The sequence below is a fragment of the Protopterus annectens genome, chromosome 12.part0 (genome assembly GCF_019279795.1).
Source record: "Protopterus annectens isolate FY-2018-M chromosome 12.part0, PAN1.0, whole genome shotgun sequence".
NCBI lineage: Eukaryota > Metazoa > Chordata > Ceratodontiformes > Protopteridae > Protopterus > Protopterus annectens.
The window spans coordinates 574,713,947-574,733,826 of record NC_056746.1 but is presented as its reverse complement, the minus strand read 5'-3'; the positions used below and the strand labels follow the sequence as shown (position 1 = coordinate 574,733,826).

General features: G+C 37.6%; 1 protein-coding gene across 1 annotated transcript in view; it reads left to right on the top strand.

Annotated features, from left to right (window-relative positions):
* Positions 1 to 19,880, top strand: part of TECPR1 (tectonin beta-propeller repeat containing 1) — a gene marked incomplete in the record, with an annotated part of 1,181,271 nt that overhangs the window by 795,522 nt on the left and 365,869 nt on the right. Inside the window, 2 exon segments of the mRNA XM_044089712.1 lie at positions 14,970 to 15,049; positions 15,407 to 15,463. Of these exon segments, the coding sequence (XP_043945647.1) occupies positions 14,970 to 15,049; positions 15,407 to 15,463 (137 nt within the window).

The window sequence follows — 19,880 nt, the reverse complement described above, 5'->3', positions numbered from 1 at the left end:
TGGCAATGCTTTAAATGGCCCACAAGGGCAGCTAGCCTAGTACTTACGTATGAACCTATAAAAGATTGTCATGAGAGAAAATAAATAAAAACAGGAGAATTACAGATGTTTTATGAGGAGGAGAAGTATGAAACTGAATGGCTTTCATTTAGTTTAATATAACATTTTGTAACATAACCTGCACAAATACAACACAGAAAAACATAGAACAGATAATCATTCAGGATTCACATAATAGACTTTCTCAAAATGTAACATCCAAAAAACGTAAACCAGGTGGCCATCCCTGTTGTCTAAGTCAGTCATTTTATGGAAATATAGCTAGTAAATGACAGGCTCAGAGTGCTACTTTTGAGGGAGAGAGGCTCAACCCCCCCCCCCCATCACTGTATACCCATCCTAAAAGTTCTTACTATGAAGCCCACACAAACCTTGCAGTAAGAATTGTTATATTTGTATGTTGGTGTTTCTTTCACATCCTGTTATGGTATATGCCTGTGATCAGATAAGTAGCTAGCCAAACATATTGTTTTATCATTTTTTTATATATATATTTATTAGGGAGGTAAATGAACTGGTCTTCTCAAACCATTTTCAACCACAGGGAATGCTTTGAAAGCAGGGGTAAATACATTACATTTAGAAAAATTTTAAAGAAGCAATCTTCCAGCATGCTTTTGGGAGAAGAAACCAAAGCACCAAAGAAAACCCTCAGTTACTCACAGAGAAAATGTACACTCCATACAGAGAGTGACCAGTGGTCAGGAATGAATGCTGGACCCTAAAACTGTGAGATAGAAACCTTAATGACAGTGCCACTGTGTTGTCCACTTCTAATATCAAAATGTGATGTAGTTAGACTGGTAAAAGACAATGACTTATACTTTTTGAGTTTTGTCACTTTGAAAAGTCTGTTTCAGTCTTGCTTAGTATTGCTGTCATATTTTACAGCTATAAAATGTTTTGGGGTTTTGGTGTGAGTGTAGAAGACTGCTGTGAGAATATAGTTTCTGTGAGGCAGCCAGTGAAGCACTGCCTTGGCAAAAAGCTGATGGACTTTTGTTCTGAGTGGAGAAAAACATACTTGCATTGCAGAGGCCATGCCCTCTCCTTATCCTTATTTAATATTTATTTATTTATTTTATTGACATTTGTTTACTGGGCAAGTCCACTAGGTCAAAAACCCATTTTCAGTGGAAACCCGGGGAGAAAAGCTCCACAAAGTAATTTAACATAAGTATAAACGAGATTACATTATTAAATCTTTAAGATCACAATATACAGGCAAATAAAGTTACATGTATAAAAAGCAGAGTTATTCTAATTACTATTTTATAGTGTACGTTAGTGAAAAAAAATAACTGTGTACAAGACAGAAGTTATAGTTCCTGCTATTAGACATTTCGCATACAAGAAGTAATTAAGGAACAGTTTTGAAGTAGCCTGTTAGTATTGAAGGGGCAGTCTGGGTTATTTAGAAAATTTGATTTTAGTGCTGATTTAAATGTTGTTATACAGTCAGTTTGAGTTATGCAGGAGGGTAAGGAATTCCAAAGTTTAGCACTGCTATGAGAGTACAGACATTGTCCAGCTCTTTTGCTGGGTTTGATTATGGTTAACAGCTGTTTGCATGAGGATCTTTGTGTTCGTGTAGAAGTATATGTTTGTATGATGGAGCTGAATGCTGGGCAGTGTTGGGTTTAAAAATTAGTTTGTGGGCTAAAGTTAGTTGGGTGTAATAGAAATGGTGGGAAAACTCAAGCCAATTCAATTCTGAAATAGCTTGGCAATGGTGTGAGCGGTTAGACTTTCCTGAGGCAAATTTAGCTATTTTATAATAGCAGGGTTGTAGTTTATTACTAAGGGTTGAATGAAGGTTAGTAAAGATGGCACTACCATATAGAAGGGATGATTAAGGTGCTAGCAAGTTTTATTTTGGTGTGAATGTCCAGGTAGAGTTTGTGACAGTAAAGATTGCCTAAATTAAGTGTGTTTTCTTTATTACGTTGAGAATGTGTGGTTCTAAGGTGAGTTTGTCATCTGTTGTCATTGTAACAAACTGAAATGCTGCCAGCCCAGCTATAATAATTATATGTCACTTGAAAATATTAATATGATTTATATAGAAATGTGACACTGCCAGCCCAGCTATCTGGAATTTTGTAAATAATCATATGTCATTTGTGAATATTAATATGATCCATAGGCTTTTCTTACAAATGTAAGAGAACTATATGTTATGTGTATATTAAACTGTTGGTGCAGAAATGTGTGTTGAACTGTATGTTATGTACTGAGCTTCAAGAATGTAACCACAGTGTACCCTGCTGGAAAAGAGCAGAAATGTGTATAAACTATATGCCTGTGCAGATGCGTGTTTTAATGGTAGAAGTTGGAACATACAGAGTTAACTTGCAAAACCTCAAGAAAATAAGTGGAAATTGTTTTATGATTCTGTTATCTCTGTTTCAGCTCAGAGCAGCCACAATCTCTAGAGTTGGAGGTTTTCCTGGTGTCTTGAAAAATAAATAACTACTAAGTTTCAAATATAAAAGTGTTTACCTGTTCTACGACTTCCGGCTCTAGGCAAACTTCTGAGAGATGTGTACCTCTGACACACAGGTGCTAAATTCTAAGTTTCTGTAAGCCTGGGAACTGAAGGAAGATGAGAAAGAGTAATGTCATCCCAGCTAACCCAGCAGTAAATGTGTCTTATTAATTTAAGAACTATCTCAGAGAGTGAGTCTGGGCATTTTGTTTTCCATTTTCCATTCAGCACTTCTCATCTGCATTTGCCTTGCACTGTAAGTTATTTGGGTATAGTATTTCTTTTAGAGATAGTTAAGAATATAGTAAAGATTAGTTTAGATGTTATCTGTATTTATTTGAGACTGTCCTGTAATGATGTTTTAAAATATTTCCTGTGATTCTGAACTCTGTAGTCACTGTGTTGAGTTATTGAGTATTGTCTTGTTCTTTTTTTATTTATTAAATATATTTAAACCTTTTAATTGTGGCTGGTTTGTTTAGAGATGTTTAAGCTTTTAGTGTACTTGCATATGTATTTGGTGACACTGTACAGGCCCCTCCTAAATAGCCTTCAAGCCTTGGTAACACTTACCATTTGAATAATAGTAACATACGGTAAGATTGATCACCCTTTAGGAAGGGCCTTTAAGTAGCTGATAAAGGGTTCTGGTGGCAGTGATAACTATGTTATGGCCTGGGCAGAATGGGGCATAGCTAGTAAACCTGTGCCAGCCTTTCCCAGGTGTGTTTGTGTATAAATCAAATCTCAAAGTGTGTGTGTGTGTGTGTGTGTGTGTGTGTGTGTGTGTGTGTGTGTGTGTGTATGTCAGCTACTTGGCAGGGACACAGAGCACCTGTTGGGCTGATAGAGTGCTGGGAGGACTTGGCTTGGAACCCTGGCTAAGGACTCAACTCTATAGCTGTGCCACCGGGGAGTCTTATTGGGGATCTGGAGAAAGAGGGAGAAACTAGCCCCAGACTGACTGTGATCTCTGTGTGTTCTTAAGGGAAATTGTATTTTACTGTGTGTGTGTACTTGTCATCCTCCCAATGTGCACATCCTTCACTGGTGCTAGTGGTGAGGATTGAGGCTCCTTGATTACTGGGCCAGTGACAGGGGCATCACAGTCATGCCTAGCAATTTAGCTGTTTTCACTATTTCAATTTCTATACTATCTTTAGAAAAGATTTTGAAATCTGTATCTGGTGGTTTTATAGAGAATAGTAAAAGTTTAGTTTGTTGGGGGTTTAACAGCAATTGTGCATCATTTAGCCAAGATTCAGTTGATGTGAAAGCATTTTGTGTAACTGTAAAAAGGTTCAAGAAGTTATTAGCGGTAGATATTGTTGTGGAATCATCAGTGTACTGGATGAGTTTACCTAGTGAGGAAGCTTTGAGAAGATCATTGATGAAGGTATTAAAGAGTAGTGGCCCTAGAATGGAGCCTTGTGGGACTCCTATGTTGTTTTCTTGGTGGTCAGATTGTATATTATTCCATTGTACTGATTGTTCCCTGTTGTTTAGGTAAGAGGTAAACCAGTTGAGAGATTTGGGGGAGCATCCTAGTTTTGATAGTTGGTTTAGTAGTTTGGTATGTGATACTGTGTCAAAAGCCTTAGATAGATCCAGTAAGATTACTGAAGTGGGGTGACCAGCATCCAAGGCTTTGTTGACAGCATTAGTGAAGGAGAGCAGGGCTGTGATAGTGCTATGGCCTGGACAGAACCCATCTTGGATGGGGCAAGAAGAGCATTATCAGAGAGGTGTTTAAGTAATTGTGTATGAACACATTTTTCTAAGATTTTTGATAATGGGGAAAGTATAGAAATAGGGTGATAGTTAGAGAGATCATGGGAATTTCCCCCTTTGTGTAATGGGGTAATAATAGATTTTTTCCACAATTGGAGGACATAGTATTCTGAGATAGAGTGATTTATAAGAATGCCAATTGGATATGCAATCGCTGCTAGTTATAGATATTCTGAGGGAAGATTATCTGCGGAAAGAAAGCAGGGTTGAGTTTGTTTAGGAGTTTGAATATAAGCGAGGTGGGTACAGGCTGAATAGTAAATGAGGAAGCTAAGGGAGTTTTTGTAGAGTTATCTGAGGAAGGGGGTTTGTTGTTATCACGTAAGGATTAAATAGTATATTGAGAGTTTGAGTTTGTTTGTTGTTGAGTCTTTGATTAGCTTTTTAATGGTAGTAATGAAATGGGTGTTTCATGGGAAATTTGTTGTGGAGTCTTTTTGGGTGCAAGGGATGTTTTTTGTAAGGTGCCAGGATTAAGAAGAGAGAAGACAGACTTCCAGAACTTTTCGGGTTGTTGTTTAAGGTGGATAGCTGAGAAGAAAAGTAGATTTTTTATCTTGTATGACTAGCTTTTTGGCTTTATTTCGGAGTTGTTTGTAGCTAAGTTCATTTTGTTTTGTTTTATTTTTATACCATGCTTTCCATGCTTTGTCTCAATGTAGGAGAGTTTGTTTGGTCTGTTTTGTTAACCAAGGGGCATAATTAATTTTTGTTTACTTGGTTCATATTGGGCCTAAGCTGTTTAGAGCATTCATAAAAAGTTTGTTGAAGTAGTTAACTTTGTCTAAGGGAAGTGTTTTTAGTGGGACTCAGTTCTGAGCTTTCAAAATGCTTATGAATTTATTTTGGTTGAAGTGGGTGAGGTTCCTGGATGTTTTGTAGGAGTGTATTTTGATTGTTAGAGGGTGAGTCCTACGGGTATATGCTGGGAGGTGGTCACTTAGTATGTTGGTTACGGTGCCTGAGTTTGAGTAATTGTGAGGGTGGGATACTAATATCCAGTCTAAGGTAGACTCAGATACTGTGGATAAGCCATGGGTAGGAGTACTGATAAGCTGTGTGAAGCTATGCAGATTTATACTACTGACTGGAGCGGTGGAAGTTAGATTTTGTCAATTAATGTTGGAGTCACCTAGGATTATGGTCTCTTGTGAGACATTCTGGTTTATTCAGGATAGAAAACCTATCCCCAAGAAACCGTGTTACTTGGAGATTTTACCATAGACTGGAACTCCTGCTACTCAGAATCTCCTACTACCCATGTAAACCTATATGGGTTTACACAGGTCATATCCACCCTTACCAAGATAGGCAAATCTAATCACAAAGAAAGTATACTAGACTGGATACTAGTCAATAGACACCCCCAAATGTACAGATCACGGACCCTCCCTGATGACCTCAGTGATTACTTTCTTACCTTTATATTTAAACACAAAGCCAATCATCACCACCAGCCCACCTATAGAACAGTTAGAAGTAATAAGAGCTTTAATCCTACCAAGTTTCAAGATGAGTTCAAATCATGCAATTGGTCTGCCCTAAAATACCTACCCCTGGATGAAGCTGTTGCTTACTTTAACAATACATTCCTTACCATCCTTGATTCTCATGCTCCTGCTCACTCCATTAAGACTAAACCAAAAACTGCACCCTGGCTCTCTAAAGACACCAAATCAAAAAGCATGCTCAGAAACAAGGCTTGGGCCATATGGTGTACCACTAAAGCCCCACTAGATCAAATTAAATATCACCAATTAAGGAATGAGACAAAAAGATCCATTTTTTCGATAAAAAACTTCTACTTCCATCACCAGCAGAGAAATCAAAATAACCCACAAAAGTTTTGGGCAGGCATAAATAAACTATTGCATCCAGGACAAACCACCACACCAACTCTCTCAGCCTCTACTGATAAACTACCAGAGGATGTAGCTAACACCTTCAATAGTTTCTTCACTGAGACTATCCAGACCCTAGCTGGCCATGTACAGTAGGGTTCTTCTAACATACAGGTTGCCATTCCCAGTACCCAGCACTCCTTTAGCTTCCAACCAGTCTCTCCATCTTTTATTCACAGCCTAATCAAAAAATTAAAACCTACTACCCTATCTACTGATCTTCTCCCTGCTGAGTATCTGCAAAAAGCAGCAGATGCCATAGCATATCCCATCTCCATACTAATCAATCGTACCATATCAGAAGCTACAGTCCCGTCTATCTGGAAATATCTCATATCATACCACTTCATAAAGGGGGTAGCTCTACTGAACTATCTAATTTTAGACCCATAGCTGTCTTGTCACCACTAACTAAAATTATGGAAAAGTGCATCAATAAACAGCTTCTGCACTATCTAATCCAGAACAACCTACTGGCTAACTCTCAGCATGGCTTTAGGCCACATCATAGTACCACCTAAGCCCCCCTCACCTTCTCCAATGCCATAAACTATAACAGAAACAACAACAAATTATCCTCAGCCCCTTTTTTCATCTCTCAAAGGCTTTCAATATGGTTAACCACCAACTACTCATCCACACCCTGAAAACAATTTCTTTAGACAAGCATTCTCTCCAGTGGTTCCAGTCTTATCTGTGTGATAGACAACAAGACATCCTATGGCAGAATAAACTGTCCAACCTCTTTCCCAACACCCTAGGTGTCCCGCAGGGGTCTACTCTTGGACCTCTTTTGTTTTCCATTTTCATTAATGACCTCCATGCTGTCTTCCTTTAAGCAAACTGCATTCAATACGCAGGTGACTCCACCATGATTTGCTCTGCCACCTACCAGCCAGATTTGCAGACATTAACTCAGAATACTTTTAATATAGTTGAAAATTGGCTTTCTGATCATCATCTGATTTTAAAACCTAACAAAATGAAGCTACTACTTTTCTCCCACACTCAAAGGTCCTCAGTATTATCCTTCTCCATTAAATCTAACAATGGGACCATAATCTCCCCAGATGTCTACATGGAACTCCTAGGTGTTATCATAGATAATCTTAAATTTGATATGCATGTCAATAAAACTATCAAAACCATTAATAAAAAACTTGGCTCACTATATAGGATTAAACCATTCCTAACCCCACATGCTAGAACCGCTACTGCCTGCACTCATCTACTCTCTACCCTTTTCTGTGCCTTCCCTTTACTTACCAACTTAAACAAAACTGATCTTAACAAACTCTCTAGCTGCTATAATCACATAGCTAGATTTGCCACTGGCTTGCCCTACAGAACACATCACTGTACAGACCTAAATAATATTGGGTAGTTAGAACTGCCTAGGTTAATTCAGTACAACCAAGTACTTAACCAAACTGAAAATACACCTACACTTAAAAACATTATCTACCCCTACCTCAGCCTACCTCAACCCTAGACCACTTCACTCATCTAATAGACTGGTAGTTCAGACTGTCAAATCCAACAACTCAGCTGGTGACTCTGTGTTTGCCAACTCTGTTGGCAAAACTTGGAACTCACTGCCTGCTGACATTACTCTAGAGACTACCCTATCTCAATTCAAGAAAAGTCTCAAACAGTATTTCAGTTCTCATTGGTTATGTCCTTGCTCCAAGCCTGACTAAATCTCAGTTATATTTTTGTACCAGTTCTAGTACACCTGCAATTTATTTTTGTTGTATTTTGTTAAACTATATCATGTTTGTAAGATTGTATAACTTACATGTCTGTGTAGAGGCTGTAAACTGTGCTTAATTTGTACTGTGTATATTTGCTTTTGTAACTACCTTTGGAGCTTTTCTCCCTGGGCCTCTGCTGAAAATGGACATGTATCCATTTGGACTATCCCGGTTTACAAATGTAAAATAAATAAATAAAGTGTGACCTGGGGGGATGTAAACTACTGTAATACTTAAATGTTTGTTGCTATTAATATGAAGGGATGTCAGTAAAAATTCTAACTTTCCAAAAGAAGGGACTGGTTTGAGGTAAGTTGTAATATTTAGGGAGTGTTGATAGATTAATGCAACACTGCCTCAGTTCTTATGGAATGTATCAGAGTGAATAATGTTATAGCCTGGTGGAAGAATTTCAATGTCAGCAATATATGATTTTAGCCATGTCTCAGTTACGGCAACAATGTTTGGGGTGTGAGTAGTTATCCAGGCATGAAATTTGATAATTTTATTACAGATACTGTGTGTGTTTATTGTTACGAAATGTAGGTGTTGGTTTTTTGGATCTGAGGAGAGTTTTGGAGTGTGACTTGCACCAGGATTGGGGTGGATGTCCCCACATTGTGTTCAAGGGAAGAGAAGGTGAATAATAGTATAGGTTTGAAGGCTCCATGAAAGGGGTTTGGGTTGGTGTAAAAGACATAATTTAAGTTTGGAGTTGGTAGGGAATGGCTTTATTTTGGTTATATTGTGGGTCCAGATTATAAATAAAGAGGGTGAAATGTTTGAGTAACTATCTGTGCTATCAGGTAGTGGAAGGGTTAAGGTTCTAGATGGTGGTCGTGATGTGTTTAAGGTGGTATGTGTGGCGGTAGCTTGGATTGGTAGGACTAGAAAATCAGTGTAGGTGATAATGAAAAATATGAATGTTAAGAGATGGAGTGTGTTAGTGGGGGAAGCCATTGGGAAAAGGATATGAGTGATAAGTGTGTAGGAGTATGGAGATGGGGTGGGTTTTAGGATATCTGATTGTTTAAGGGAATATATTGGTGAGTTAATTAAGGGGTGAGATTAGAGAAGAGTATAAATGTAATGGAAGAAGGGGTGTGTGGGAATGGGGGTAGGGTAGGGGAGAGGAATGAGCCCTGGTACGAAGAGGAGGGCAAGCAGAGCAGGTAGCGCCGGCTCAGAACAAGACATATAAAACAAAAAACAATGTCCAACCAGAAATAACAAGGTGAGTGAAAATAGGCTAAGAAAGTGACCAATATGAATCGGTAGGTGGTAGTATACAAAAATACACTTGCTCTGTAAGATATTGCTGTACAGGGGAGAATAGTTCAAAAAAGCCAAATGTTACAGAGAATCTCTGTTAAATAGTCTCAGTGTACTTAAATGGTTAGATGCTATTTAGTTTCATGTGAAAGTTGCAAGGATGAGGGATAGAACTATGGTATGGGTAGGGATTTGACTGGAAAACCGTCTCTAACTATCTCAAACAAATGAACTGGAAAATTATAAAAACCTTTCCACTTGATAAAGCCATAGACAACTTTAATTCTACTTTCCTAAGTGCTCTAAATTCCCTAGCTCCACCAAGGGAAAAAAAAATAAAAACTATAACTACCCCTTAGCTAACCAAAGCAAATTATGCATCAGAAAGAGACAAATCCTGGAAGCTTTACCAAAAGAATAAACTTCCCGAAACCCTTCTCCAATATACACAGCTTTGTAACTTTGCAAAAAAACAAATCTTCAAAGAGAAAAAATCCTACTATACTTAGCTCCAGTCCAACCATCCCCAAAGCCCTAGGCTTTTTTGGAACTCCATAAACTCACTCCTCAACCCAGGTTCCAGAAATAACTCCTGTCCGGACCCAAATAAATCTAACCTCACTATTCAACTCTTTCTTTATAGAGTCAATATCCGACCTAATGAAAACTTTGTCCAACAACTACCCATCTCTCCTACATTCCACCTCATCTAAGTCCCCAAATAATTTCCCCCCATGTTTGAGCTTAAACCTGTGTATTGCCTAATGAGGAGGATTCAAAATAAAAACACTATACACCAAAAGTTAACTAATACAAACTTTATTTCTACTGACACCAAGAAAACTAACAAGCCAATAAACTTTATTTGTCTGTTAGAAACAGAAAAGTAAATTCACTCTATTCTACTAAAATAAAAAGTTTAGCAGAAAATAAGATTAGACAATACATTTAAAGAAAGTTATACATCACCAATAAAGGGAAAGCTTCATCCTGTCTTCAGTCTCAACTGGGAAGCCCCATTGCAGTCAGGCAGGAGTCTTCATTGGGAAAACAGTCCTGGGCAGTGCATCCACTCCACAGGTGAGGCTTCTGCTTGAGTGCGGAGACTCCCATCTGTATATATAACCAGATTGTTTACCACAAGTCATGAGAGTCAGTACTTTCCCAGTGTAGGCCGGATCTTGCTAGAGCATTGTGTGGTGATGGCCACCCACCCCAGAAGGAACAGCAAATCCTGCCAACTACAATGATTCTGCAAATTTCAAATACTACACTGGAATATTCCAATAACCTTGCGAGTTAAGTATTAAACAAAGTATGTTTTGTAATCAAATGTAACATGCTAAAATCATCAGAATGTTCTGGAACAGAGCATCATCTCTTATGCCTGCCCACAAGACTAGAATGTTTCAGAACATAACATCATTCTAAGTCATATTGCATAACTAAAAGTAGTAAACAAGTCATGTTTCGTAATTGAATGTAACTTGCTGAAATCATCAGAATGTTCCGGAACAGAACATCATCTCTTATGCCTGCCCAGAAGAGTAGAATGTTTCAAGAAGAAATAAGAGAGAGTCAAATAATCACACTCTCTCAATGTTCCCCTCTTTCGTATCACAACCTGTTTCCACTAACTACATAAAAAGGCTTCTATCCAAACTTAAACCCTACTCTAATGCACCTGATAACATCCCCTCTTACTTTCTCAAGTTTGATGCCGATGGTATAGCTCTCCCAATTTAGTATACTAATTAGTAGACCCATAAAGGAATGTTATGTCCCTAAACTCTGATGTTCCGCCTTTATTCTTCCTCTCCACAAGGGAGGCAAAAACACTAACATTTCAAATTTCTGCCCTATAGCTCTTCTCTCTCCAATCTCTAAAATCCTAGAAAAATGCATCCACCTCCAACTTATGCTTTTTCTGACTAAAAACCAACTTCTTACACATACCCAACATGGCTTTCGACCAGGACATAGCACCATAACATTTCTACTCTCATTTTTAGAAACTGTCAGTCAAAATCGAGATTCTGGGAACTTAGTATCCACAGTGCTCATAGATCTCTCTAAAGCATTTGATAGTGCTTCCTATAAGCACCTTCTAAGTCACCTTTCAAACCTAAATCTCTCCCAAAACACTCTTTCCCAATTCACAAGCTATCTTTCAAATAGATCTCAGGCTGTGAAATAGAAAAAAGGCACCTCACCTTTCTTTCCCACCCCTAGTGGAGTACCACAGGGGTCCATCCTCAGACCAGTGCTACTTAATATCTTTATCAGTAACTTTCACTCTGCTATTCCTAATGCCAAAGTCATCCAATATGCAGATGACTCTACACTTGTCTGCTCTGCCTCTAACCTCCCTGAACTCCACTATCTAAAACTGCTTCTCAACTACTGAGATCTGGATGTACCAAAACCACCTTTCTCTCAATGATAACAAATCTAAAATACTATTATTTACACCCTCAAAATCTTTCTCTCTTGATACAAATTCCTTCCAAGTCCTTAGCTAAAGCAACTCTCCGATCTAAGTTGTTCCCTTTGCCAAACTACTCAGTGTAACTATAGATGAACACCTCAAGTTCGACATCCATATTCAGCAAAATGTAAACAAAACCCACCAAAAACTAGGTATGCTATACAGGAAAAAACACTTCCTCTCTACTTCTACCAGGCAGACTCTGGCCCCTCCCTTCTGTATGGCAGCCCACTACTAACTAACCTATCCTCTTCCATTACTTCTAAACTTGAAAGCTGTTAGAACAAAATTTCTAAATTTGCCACCAAAGCCAAACATTCCATCTGGTTAGAATTCACAAATTCACAAATTACCTGGACTTCCTCCAGCTCACTACAGCATATAGACTAATATTTAATCCAACCAAATGCCTCACTCTAACTAACATCCTTCCTCCATACACCCCAAATACAATTTTCAGATCTGAACACCAAAACTTAATTACTGTCCACAAACCTAAACGTCCTGCTGGACAACTTCTCCTCTCTTCCTTAGGTAAGAAATGGAACTAAGGTATGAAGTGGTCATATTTAAAGCCTTTAAATAAATATACCATGCTTGACTTTCTGCTGAAATTGCTTTTCTGCCAGTGTAAAGATAATAGTCATTTTTAAAATTGGTGGTCTTTTGTCAGAACCATTTGACATTAATAAGGTGACAAGACAAGGATGCTTCCTATTTCATATACTGTTTGTTATATACTTGGAACCTGTGACCTCTAAGCTACAATCATTTGAGGGGATGGGATGTTCCTGTAGAAGCAGCAGATATAGTTTGTCACTTTATGTAGATGACTTATTAGTATATTAAATGATCCTGAAGGTCAGATTGATACTGTAGTATAAAGTTTTCAGAAAGTATTCTAGATATAAATTAAATGAAGTTAAAATTGCTGCATTAATGTTATGACTCTGAGATCCTCAAATCAAGATTATATCTGTGGGATTAGAACAACATAAAATATTTAGGGGTATTCATAACCTAATTTCTGACAACTGCAGTACACCTCTGTTATGGCCAGCTGACCCTTATGTGTAATAGCTGTTTCTCTCATAGGATGGACTCACTCCTTGATTTTCAGCAACAGATTTAAGTGGTCCGTACATTCATATTATCTCAAATATTGTCTGTTTCACAGGCTTTGCCTGCTCTTTCTGTGAAAGGATATGATAAAGCATTTATTCACTAAGCAACTCTTTGATTTTATGTGGATGCCTCATTATCACATAATTTGTTGGAAAGCCATGGTCTTCCCCAAATTGTTCACTGGGTTGGGGATTCTAGGAACAGAGCTATATAGTATGGTTGTGACTTCAAAGTATTTCAATAATTTTAATAGGGGTGATTATGAGGCAGGCTGAAAAACTGTATTCTGAAAGAGTATCAGAGTCCAGTGTCTTTATAAAAATATCTTAATGAAAAAAACATAGAGGGAACCACAATATATGGTGAAAATCAGTGTCTCTCCCTCTCTTTCTGAAGTAACCTCAAAAATCTTGAGAAGATACAAACTGACCTCAAGGAAGGAGGAGCTGACAGCAGTAAGATTAAGCAAAGCCTGGAAAGAACAATTTACAAATTGAATTTCTTGGCTTATTAGAAATAGTTCCCTTAGATCTTGGGAGCAGTTAAGTGGGGGATAGGTAACTTCATGGAAAAGACTAAAAGCTGAAATGTAACAGATTGCTAATCCAACTCAAAAAGCACAAGATGTGTATAATAAAAGAGATTGATGAGCCTGAGTTTATAAAATGGAATCTTGATGCTGGGGCAAGATGCTGTGTAAGGACAAATAATTAGTGGAGCATATTGAGTTTTAATTGATATTTTAATTGAATTTGAGCTTCTGAGAAAGCTTAGGAAAGAAAAGTCTGAATACAATAGTGAAAAGTTGTGACGGGATTTTGTGTCATAGATATGTTACCATATTCTGAAATTACAGATCTTTTATTGTGTTTATAAATATTTTTACACTCCAGCTAACTTGTTTAAGGTGTACTCTATGGCTGACCCACCTTGCTGGAAATACAGTAAGGCAGTTTTGGAGGATTGTAGGCATATCTTTGCTGAGTGTAAAGTATTAGAACAACTGAAGAAGAATTTCCAAGGGTTCTCTATTGAAATCTCGAGATTTGAATAACAGTGTCCCAAGATACCAAAAAATAAAGCTGAAAATACAGGAGAAGAGGAAATACAAAACATAGCTCTTGTCCTTTAAACTTGTTTTTTTGCAAGGGTAGCAATCCCCCCTCCCCGAATTTATATTTACCTACTTCAAGTTTTTGTACCACTCAGAAAAAGAAATACTCTTAAGAAATATCAGTCTTAGACTTTGTATATGTAAGTTCAGATTTTCAGCCGTTTTGTTTCCATAGCTTGGAACTCCGCAGTGCTGGTCTCAGGATTGTAAATGTTGCCATTTCCAAGCCTTGGTTAATAAACTCTGGAGGGGTAAGATTCAGGAAGAGACCCCCCCTTTGCTATTGATAACTATATACATACGAAGGATGGTCAAGGAATGAGTTAGCTATGCTAAGTAAAAGAAAGTGGAAAAGCAAACTCTCCCCATCTGCAAAGGAACTAATTTGAACAATTTGTATAAGCAGGAGCTAGCAGTTAAGGAAGCTGACATGAGGGAAAACGTTTCATAGAAGTGGGCCCCCTGGATTCCCTATTTTAATTTAGAAGCGTAGGGAAGGGTAAAGCTAACTCTCACACTAAAGGTCTGAAATGGGGCTAATTATTGAAGCCATTTGATCTGGAAAATATTCTAAGCATACAAGATCCTCTTGTTGGACTTCAGTGACATGGCAGAAGGGAGCTTCGAGAGGGATGAAGCTTTTGTGTTTCTAAGAATTGCCTTTATGCATCGGTTGTTCTTGATATTAGTTTGTTTTTTGCTGTAAACATTTATATCTCAGGTCATGGTAGAAGACATACTATATAGAAAATGTGTTTTATTTTGTTTTTCTAATTTTGACTATACATGCTCATTTATATTATGAGTTCATGTAAGACTGGTATAAATGGCTTTGCTATTTACAATTCTGTTGATGTTTATATAATTGTATTTCTGATGTTCAAGTTGAAACATGTAGTCATTTTCATAGACTGCAACCAATGAGTAGTTTCAGCATGCCATTTCCTGTGCACAAACTGTTATCTTTTTCTATTAGACCTCAGACTGGTACATTGATTTTAAGACTCCAGGTGGAACTGACAGAGAAGGTTGGCAGTATGCAGCCGATTTTCCTGCGTAAGTTACTGAATCATGTTTGAGTTTTTTCTGATTTTTGAATCCATTTATTTGGTGCACATACTTACTATGGTTTATTTTAGACCTGTTTACTTATTTTAAACTGTAATCCAGGGACAGAAATGTATGTTGAGATGAAATACAAAGATGGAAAAATACCTTATTTGACTTTATTTAATTTTTTTTTAATGAAGTCCTGTTTAGTAAAATAGTAGTTTAAAATTGCTAATATTTTCTAGATAATATCTTGGAAAAGTTGCAACAGTTTTTTGTATGTGTGTGAGTACAAATATGTAAGTTACTTCTTAAAAAAATTAAGCAGTATTTTATCCTCATCAATCTCTTTTTTTCCCAAAGGTCCTATTCTGGGTATAAGACAATGAAAGACTTTGTAAGACGTAGGCGCTGGGCAAGGTAGGTATTTAAAAATAATCAAAAGCTGATAAAAAGCATGTTGCTGTGCAAAGAACACAAATTGATTTTTTCTAGTGAAACAAGTATAGTTAAAGTCTCTAAAAGTAGCATTTCCTCAACCTGCAAATTTTCAGTAATTCTGAATTTCCGAAAATAATTTTCCAGTTATCTGTAATTATTTTCTTAATAGAATTACTGTCAAAACTAATCAGGACAGGAAAGGAACATAATGTATGTAAATCTTGTTTAAAGCTGTTGGATTGCTTGAAATAATCTGCCATAAAAATAATTCCTTGCCTGAGAATGAGGGGAAACTTTACATTACAATTTTGAATAACTTCTTCAGTAATATGAATATCTAAAGCTCATCAGTAGGATAACCTGTTTTAATAAACATGTTAGTGATAGTATTCACTTTTTCCAAAAACTTTAAATCGTCGCTAATAATTCTGCTCATTCTTGTTAACTGCCCACAGAAAATATTGAGCTTCATAAATCTTGGATGATGACTATAAAAATGTAAATAATTATTCATAAATATGTTTTTCCTAAATATCCAGCTGTGAAAAGTTTTATTCTGAGGGTCAACATTGATGTTAAGATCCAAAAAATTAGCGGTAAGTCCTTTACTTACAATCATGAACTTTAACTAGGGAACACTTTTATTAACTTCATACATAAACAGCTGAAATAGTTATTTGCTACAACCCAAGATGAAAAAAAAAACATCTATGTACCTATGATAAAATTTAACATACTTAAACAAAGGTAATTTGGTTACTATAGCAGTTTCCCACCAATGTAAAACAGCGTTGGCAAAAGCTGGGGCTACCTTAGTCCCCATTGCCATACCAGTCAACTGTCGGTAAATATCTTTACCAAATCTAAAGAAATTATTACTTAAAACCAGATCCATGAGAGTGCTTACAACATTAATAGTAATACTGTCTAAATGATGGTGTTTTTCAAGGTATAATTTAACAAATTCCAGGCCCTCTTCATGATCAGTACTGGTGTATAACTCAACAACATCAACAGTGCATAAAAGAACTTCATGTTCTGGTTTAAACTCCTTTAAACTGTTAAGCAGGGCCCAGGAGTCTTTGAGAAAATAAACATTCTTTTGAACTATCTGGTTTAATACTTTGTCTAAATAATGAGAAATAACAGCAGTTTTACGCTTAGGGCAGGAAACAGTAGATCTAAATGGTGGACAAGCTGAGTCTTTGTGTATTTTTGAGATACCAAAAATTTTTCCCAACTGTGGCTCATCCACTATTAAAATGTGTACACCTTAAAATCAAAATGCCTTAGGTTAAATCAGGCATGGGCAAACTACGGCCCGGGGGCCACATGCGGCCTGTTAAACGTTTTGATTCGGCCCGCCACCTCCCAACCGTCCCGAATTACTCGGATTTTTCCGAGTTTTGGGGTCCCAATAACGGGGTGCCACGATTCTCGAGTGGCACCCCTTCATTTCCGATTTTTCATCTTTTTTTTAGACTTTTTCATTTTTCGTGGTTTTGGAGCGGACGTCATCACGTGCGCGATGACGTCAGCTCCATCAGCCTGTCGGAATTAAGATCAAGGGACATGCGGGAGCGCGTCTGTTTGAATAATGGGACTGCCTGCCGTTTTGGATTTAAGCTCAACGGACTTTTACACCATAAAACTGCAGAGTTTTCCAGGCAGAATGGGAGTTGCTGCACAGCTTGCTTTGCAGTTTTCTTTAAGGTAACAAGTGTGTGTGTGTGTGTGTCTGTGTGTGTGTGTGTGTGTGTGTGTGTGTGTGTGTGTGTGTGTGTGTGTGTGTGTGTGTGTGTGTGCGATCAGAGAGAGAAAGTGAGTGAATGCAGGTTTGAAAGGTGAAGAGTGTGTGTGAGCGATCGGAGAGAAAAAGTGAGTGAATGCAGATTTGAAAGGTAAAGTGTGTGTGTGTGTGTGTGTGTGTATGCGATCGGAGAAAGTGAGTGAATGCAGGTTTGAAAGGTGAAGTGTGTGTGTGTGTGTGTGTGTGTGTGTGTGTGTGTGTGTGTATGCGATCGGAGAGAGAAAGTGAGTGAATGCAGGTTTGAAAGGTGAAGAGTGTGTGTGTGTGTGAGCGATCAGACAGAGAAAGTGAGTGAATGCAGGCTTGAAAGGTGAAGTGTGTGTGTGTGTGTGTGTGTGTGTGTATGCGATCGGAGAGATTGTGAGTGAATGCAGGTTTGAAAGGTGAAGTGTGTGTGTGTGTGTGTGTGTGTGTGTGTATGCGATCGGAGAGAGAAAGTGAGTGAATGCAGGTTTGAAGGGTGAAAAGTGTGTGTGTGTGTGTGTGTGTGTGTGTGTGTGTGTGTGTGTGTGTGTGTGTGTGTGTGTGTATGCGATCGGAGAGAGAAAGTGAGTGAAATTAGTGAATGCAGATTTGAAAGGTGAAGAGTGTGTGTGTGTGTGTGTGTGTGTGTGAGCGATCTGCTTCATTATCTATTCTCTTGCCTTATCCTTCAAAAAAAGAAATGATCTGACTGCTTAAAATAAGTAAAATGTGCATTCTCTCCACATCACTAGGCACTCCATTGAATATTTGTACTTTTAGTGTGTTCCCAACAGTTGGGTTGTCACACTGAACTGCACTATAGTTTGGTTGCTTTGCTTGCTTAATATTCATCACAGACTCAGCCTCCCATTCTTTATCAGCCCCTTCCCACAAGAAATGTCTTTCTTTCAACTTTGGACATTTCCTTCCTGCTCATGTTGGTTCTTTAAAGTATACTACTGTAGTTTTCCTTTCATTTGTACAACTGCATTGTACTCCAGTCCAGATGCAAATGTACATTAAATGCACAGACCCCAAATCTGTCCCCTGACAGCTATAGTTATACAGCATGTTTATGAAAAGTTCTACAGGCATGTCTAGTGTAATGCAGTTCAAATAAAGTGAAATATGCTGTACATTTATGAGATTTAAATTTTTTTTTTTTTTTTTATTTATGTGGTTATGGATTACTTTTCTGTCACAGCAATGGAACAGCATATGATGAGAAATCAAGTCCTGTTTATTAAAGTGAATGTCAGGGATTTCTGTAGTGAGATTGAAGAAGAGGGAGGAAGCAAATACCTTAATTTGAATTATTGCATTTTTATATAACCCATTAAACAATCAAGATGGTCATTTATTTGATTTTCAGTGTTTAAAGACTCATTTCGAAGTCAGAGATTTTATTGTAATGCTTTTTCTTCATTTCATTGGAAATTAAAGCACATGTTTTCTCCATATCCCAAGATGTGTATTTTTCCCCCAATGAGGTGATGTTTTCACAGCATGCCATCTATCTGCTCCTGTTCCGGCCCCTTTGTCAAATGTTAGAACTCAATATGGCCTACGAATCAAAACGTTTGCCCACCCCTGGGTTAAATAAATCAAATAAATCAGCATCCACTTTAGAAAAGCTATTTTTAACAAAACTTTTGTTGACTTTGCAATAATTTTTAATATCAGATAAAGGTTTCATCATCTCATTTTCATATTTGTGTTCTTCCATGGCAACAAGTTTATAGCCTGTCAGCTTTTATATGCCAAAGGTGTTTGTAGCAACTCAGTTGCTGCAAAGTGGCTTGTTCTTGTACACTCAAATTAAACATTGGAAGTATAGGAATTGCCTCTTATTTTTTGGGATCTTAATATCATTGTTGACCTTCATAATAAAACTTTCCACATCTGATGACTATTACATTAGCCAGATTAGAAATATCAGGCAGAATTTTTTACTTATCTTGCCCCAGTTGTATGGTACCATCTCTGATCTGGGCAGATGACTCTAATAACTGTTTTAGGAAGTGCCTTAAATTTCTTCTTTAGAGGAGGGTTTATTTAGAGCTTATTAGAGACACTTCTAACAACTTCAGATGGCTAAACATTTTTGTATACTTTTTTCCCATATGCCTGCCAACTGTCTTGGGTGGACCCTCGTTTCAGGTAGCTCTTAGGGTGCTTTGTGCTCTCACTGGTATCCCAGCAATGACAACATTTTCTTTTTGTCTAAACCTTGCCTTTGGTGGTGACATGAAAACTTGTTGCATCACAAGAACTGCCTATGCCCCTCTGTTCACATATGCATGCTCTTCCACTTTTGCTAACAGTGGTTACTGTCAGTGGTTTGAGCAGCTATGCCCACATCATTCTGGCAACAGCTGTCTGCATCATGACAAACATCTGCTTTTCAACCAAAGCCTAATCATTAGAATAGAGGTGCAAGCCAAAATGGAACCATTATTTATTCCTCTAAGAGAGACACAGATGGCTAACCTTTTGATTTTTTTGTATCTTTAAGATTATTTTAAGTATTATTTTAATTTATTGCCTCCTACATTTTCTGTTGAGTTTTTCTGTCTGTACATTTTGTTATGTTTGTTTTTTATGTAAGATGCTTAGGCTTAA